The following is a 6,000-nucleotide window of genomic DNA, read 5'->3' on the forward strand; positions in this document are numbered from 1 at the left end:
TTAGATACTTGGACCCATTTAAGGCTTAGTACCCAAGTGCCATCCTGCCAAGCTAGCAGTTCGAAAGCACATCAAAGTGCAAGTAGATAAATAAGTACCGCTCCAGCGGGAAGGTAAACGGCGTTTCCGTGCACTGCTCTGGTTCGCCAGAAGCGGCTTAGTCATGCTGGCCACATGACCCGGAAGCTGTACGCTGGATCCCTCGGCCAATAAAGTGAGATGAGCGCCGCAACCCCAGAGTCGGTCATGACTGGACCCAATGGTCAGGGGTCCCTTTACCTTTTAACTTATCCAAGTGCCAAGTACTTAGAATTGGGTCTGGTAGCACAACGGCAGCCAGCGCTGGGTCTTACCAACCTAGCAGCCATTTTCTCTACTAGCTGCGGCTTCTGGACTATTTTCAAGGGGAGCCCCATGAACCCCACATTGCAGTAGTCCTGATGGGAGGTCACAAGAGCATGAACAACTGAAGCCAGGCTATCCCAACTCAAGAACAACAATAGCTGGCAATCCAACTTAAGTTAATAAATTGAAATTGAATACTGCTAAGTCAGAGACAGGGGACACAGTTGGTGCTGTGGTCTAAACTACAAAGCCTAGGCCTTGCTGATTGGAAGGTCGGTGGTTCAAATCCCCACGACGGGGTGAGCTCCCATTGCTCAGTCCCTGCTCCTGCCAACCTAGCAGTTCGAAAGCATGTCAAAGTGCAAGTAGATAAATAGGTACCGCTCCTGCGGGAAGGTAAACGGCGTTTCCGTGCGCTGCTCTGGTTCGCCAGAAGCAGCTTAGTCATGCTGGCCACATGACCCGGAAGCTGTACACCGGCTCCCTCGGCCAGTAAAGCAAGATGAGCGCCACAACCCAGTCATCCGCGACTGGACCTAGTGGTCAGGGGTCCCTTTACCTTTACCTTTAAGTCAGAGACATGATCAGTAGTGGTTCTCAGTCAGAGAATGAGGCATTTTGGCTGTTCTAGATGGGACTGCACTCCCTCTGATGGAACAAACACACAGTGATCTCCATGGCAAAGAGTGCCTATTGCCAGCTTCCTCCAGTATATAAACTGTGTCATTTTACTGGACAGGAATACCCCATGTTTAGACTACTGTGAAAGCCTTATGGGGCTTTCCTTATGGATGGTCCAGAGGCTGCAGCTGGTCCATAATGCCAGAGTCTGAGAGGTGGTCCTTATGAAAACATATCATGTTTATCCTCAGGGATCTTAACTGCCTATTAGCCATTAAAATTATTTCAAGATCGTATTATATACTTACAAAGCCCTAAACAATTCTGAACCAGGTTACCTGAATGACTGAATCCTTCCCCTTACCCAATAGCTTGTTAAGGGCATTAAGTTTAAGATCAAATGGTTCCCAATTAGTCTTGCCACAACCTAATGATTTTTGGCTTGCGGTGATTCAGAGGCGAGCCTTTTTGTATTGGGGGCACTAGTATTATGGAATATTCACACTGTTGAAATACAAAGACCCCCATCTGTATTGGCATTTCTCCATTTATGAAAAGATCTTTGCAGAATTATTATTATTAAAGGTTACCCCAACACTTCCAGGACACAAGTGTTACTGGCCTCCCTCAAAAGAATTAATGGAGTCCTGATGACTGGCTTCAACATCGAACTATCAGTGTCAGGTATAACCAAGGCCCTGTACAATACCTGTGCAACACATGCTTTGCAACATATGAAAATGTTTCCGTTCATGAATAAAGTGACATGCAAAAGGAAAATGCCTAGTATATGCCATACAAACCTACACAGAACAACATAATATCCATATCCTGGCTGTGTTGCAGATGTTATCCAATGGACATTTAATACAGGCAACGATCCTGAACCCACAGTGGAGCACATGTAAGGCCACCATGCGAACACACATAAAATAATCATAGCCTGTACTTCAACGAAGTCCCTCACCAAAGGTTCCTGAGTGAACTTAGCAGTAATAGGATGAAGCAGCCTTTCTGAAACTTGGGTCTCCAGCAGTTGTTGGACTACAACTCCCATCATCCCTAGCTATCAGGACCAATGGTCAGGGTTTAGACCATAGAGCCACTCATGTCACTATTTTAAACGTTCTGCCTAACTCTGTACAACACACCTTCACCCCACTCCCTTTTATCTCTGTACAGTGGTACCTCTGGTTACGTACTTAATTCGTTCCGCTGGTCCGTTCTTAACCTGAAACTGTTCTTAACCTGAAGCACCACTTTAACTAATGGAGCCTCCCGCTGCTGCCGTCGCGCCTTTTCTATTCTTATCCTGAAGCAAAGTTCTTAACCCGAGGTACTATTTCTAGGTTAGCGGAGTCCGTAACCTGAAACATATGTAACACGAGGTACCACTGTACTTGAAAATACATGGGTGCACACACTTACCAAGGTGAGGAACCTGTGGTGCTCCTGATACTTGTTGGGACTGCAGCTCCCATCAGACCCAGTCAGTCTGGCCCAACGGTCAGGGACAATGATGGCTGCACTCCCAACAACGTAACGTAAAATACTGGGTGAAGTGGGCTCCTATCTACGAAACATGCTCGTCTCCAAAGCAGAAGAAGAAAAACAAAGCTACCCTCTGTTAGAACAATAATCTATTCCCCCCACCCGCGTAAGTGTTGTGTCCACACTGAAATGGAAGTGGCTCTCCAGATTTCTAAACATTTTCCAGCTGCACAAGGAAGAGAGGCTGAACCCTGGTTTTCTCACTACAGTCATACCTCGGATTACAGACGCTTCAGGTTGCGCGTTTTCGGGTTACGGACACGCCAAAACCTGGAAGTACCGGAATGGGTTACTTCCGGGTTTCGGCGCTCGCACATGCGCAGAAACACTAAATCGCGCTTTGTGCATGTGCAGAAGCGCCAAATAGCAACCCGCACGTGTGCAATGCGGCGCTGTGGGTTGCAGACGTGCCTCTCGCACGGATCACGTTCAGAACCCAAGCATCCACTGTACAGCCTTCCTCCATAAAACTGGCACAATGCGTAAGCAACACCCTCTACAATTCAGTGCTTCTCAAACCTGCCCCCCCCCCGTTGTTGTGGGGACTACAACTCCCACCACCCCCGACCACTGGCCTTGCTTAGCTAGGGTTGATGGGAACTGTAGTCTCACAAACACAGAAACACAAAACCATGTGCTTTCTGAAGCCTTGCTGGTCTTTTAGTTGCCTGAAGCAGATATGGCAGGTGGGGGGTTATGTGGGGAACACAAAACTTTCGATTATGCATTTTATATTGTCATCATAAGAACCAACTCCTAAGGGCCGAGGTCCCTTTCTTTCCCCACCCCCCAAAAAAATATTTAAGGAGGCTGGCTCCCCCTAAAGTGGATGGGCATGGTCATTCAGACGGTGCGCATGTGCCGAGTCTTGAGATCGATTATGTCTGCCCGCCCCCATATTTTAGTCGATTCTCATTTGCATTTTCCCGTCGTGAGGACTATAATAATAATAATAATAATAATAATGATAATGATAATGATAATAATAATAATAATAGCAGCAGCAGCCGCGAGTAAGAATTTGCATTTTCCCGTCGTGAGGGAGATAATAAATAATAATAATAATAATAATAATAATAATAATAATAATAGCAGCAGCAGCCGCCGCCGCGACGAAGAACTGGCGGTTTTAAGAGCGAGCAGGCAGGGAGCCGGGGGCGCGTACGGAGCCCGCGCGGAAAGGGAACCTTGGCAGCGCCGAGGCCGAGGGACACAAAGGGGCCGCTGGCCCGGCCTGGCTGCGGGCCAGCCTCCTCCAGGGAGGCCGAAGCGCGTCCGGCGGGGAGAAGGGGCCGCCGGCTCCCCGCCCGCTCCCTCCGCCCAGCGCGGCCTCCTCGCCGAACAACGGCGTTGAGGGAGCCGGAGAGCAGGAATGTGCTCGTCGAGCGGGAGGGAGGCGCCGCCGCCGCTTCTCCTCCTCCTCCTCCTTACCCATCGGGGGCGGCGAGCCGCTTCTTGTTGGAGCCGTAGTCCTCCCCGAGGTCGAGGCGGTGGCGCTTGGACATGGCCGGGGGCGGCAGGGCAGGCGGCCGCGAGGAGGCCGCGGAGAGAGAGGGAGATGGGGAGAGAGAGAGAGAGGCAAGGGAAGGCTCAAGCTAAAATGGCGGCCGGAAGGAAGCGGCCTCGGCAGCCGCGAGGAGAGGAGGAGGAGGTACGGCTGGGGCTAAAGCTCCGGCCGGAAACCTCACCCCCCAGCACTGGCGTTCCGGCATGCGCATGGGTTCCCCCCTGCTTTTTAAATAAATAAAATAAAATAAAAAGACGGCCCGCCGGGCGGTATAGATGAAGGGGAGGGTCCTTAATACAGACATCATCATTTTATTTCTCCAGCCCTCTATGGCCTTCCGTTTATTCGCGAGGCAGATGCTTGTGCCTTCCCATCCAAGCCTAGGGCTGCGCAATAGGCGACCCTGGAGGCGCCTCAAATTTGTTATTTGCTGCGTATCAGGAAGCGTGGATTAAATTTAATGATTACTTAGTTAAATATGTTAAGTCAAATGAACCGAAAACAGCTTGCAGATACTTAATTGGCTTAGGATTTTATTTATGTGAAGTGAGGAATTAATATGTTTAATTTTGTGGCATCTGAATATAGACTGCATTTTAATCAAGACTTATATTGGCTTATATCTTGATCAGGTTCATAAAGTCTAAAATGGGCTTAAATTCACAAATGTTTCATGCCAGGCAGAGAAAACCTTGGCCATTCTCCTAAGACAAGGGGCCCCCCTTGATTTATAGCAGAAAACAATTCTCAAAGTCGTAAAAAAGGGAATTACAGGTCAAGAGCAAGGTTACATAGACCAAACATAATTAGGAATGGGCAAATAGTAAAATGATACCATGGGCCTCTCTTAAACTTGAGCCACAGGACAAAAGGCCAAGAGCAAAGGAAGAGAAAACAACTGGCTGAAGGGGGGGTGTAGACTGGAGAGGCTTCTTTTTGAAGCTGTTTTTTTACTGAGTTCAAGGGGCTGCCTGTGTTGTGTATTAAGTATATTGGCATAGATGTAATTATGCAAAGGATTTAAGAAATGCTAGATTCTTATTTCATATAGTTGTAAGAGTTGTATTTATCCTGAAATTAAGTCAGCCACCAGCCTAGCCCCCTGCCAGACAAGGAGACGCCATCGAGCCCTCCTGACAAATGGTTGTCAGGCCTTTGTTTAAAGACCTCCAAAAGGAGATATTTCATTGATGATGCATGAGAATATGAACCCAAGGTCTCTGACATCTGTTCAAGATAAAAATTTAAGATTAACCATTTGTTTTAGAAGGCAATAGGGCAAGGAGGGCAAGAGGTGAGCTGGTAATTAAGATTCCATGTAAGATATATTATTACTTATTTGTCATTTATATATAGCTCTTTGTGTTCCATATAAGGACAGGAGGATATGGGTGTATCTTTTTGTGATTAGTTATAGCAATCAGCCAATAGGAAATCCAACCAGGCTGACTGGACAGAGGCAGCCACAGGAGGAGCAAAGGGGGCTGGATTAAGGAAATATAAGTGCTGGCCATAATGGCAGGAGGCAGGCCAGAGCTTGGTAACCATATACCACTGTGCCTCTCATTTATTTGTCTGACAAATAAATTATTATTTTAATTTCTCTATTGCTGCGTTGAATATTTCATTCCAGCTAAGCGTTAACCACAAGCAGGGTGCTACAATTTCATAATGTGGAGATCTAAGGATGTGAATGTTTAAGTTAAATTTTATAAGAACTGTGATTTGGAAAACCGTTAAAAGGATATGCAATGAAATTCAACCAAGGGGAAGCGAGGAAGTCACTTAACAATGTTAATAATTTTCAATAAGGCTATGATTTATGTTTGTCTTATGTATTTGTTTGTTTGTTTATAATGTTGTGAAAACCAATAAATTTTTTTTGGAAAAACAACAACAAAATTGTTATTTTCTGTGGCTCATGCCATATAAGGTTCCTTGTTAGATCCTTCTCAAGTCCAGGATTTGGCTTTTAA

At 46.7% G+C, this 6,000-nt stretch overlaps 1 protein-coding gene across 1 annotated transcript in view; it reads right to left on the reverse strand.

Annotated features, from left to right (window-relative positions):
- The window catches only part of DHX15 (DEAH-box helicase 15), a 47,997-nt gene extending 43,870 nt beyond the window's left edge, over positions 1–4,127 (reverse strand). The window contains exon 1 of the mRNA XM_028745161.2: positions 3,949–4,127. Coding sequence (XP_028600994.1) covers positions 3,949–4,022 — 74 coding nt within the window. The 5' untranslated portion in view covers positions 4,023–4,127. The remainder of the gene's footprint in view (positions 1–3,948) is intronic.
- Positions 4,128–6,000: the final 1,873 nt, after the last annotated feature.

The sequence above is a fragment of the Podarcis muralis genome, chromosome 9, assembly GCF_964188315.1.
Source record: "Podarcis muralis chromosome 9, rPodMur119.hap1.1, whole genome shotgun sequence".
In the NCBI taxonomy this organism is placed as follows: Eukaryota; Metazoa; Chordata; class Lepidosauria; order Squamata; family Lacertidae; genus Podarcis; species Podarcis muralis.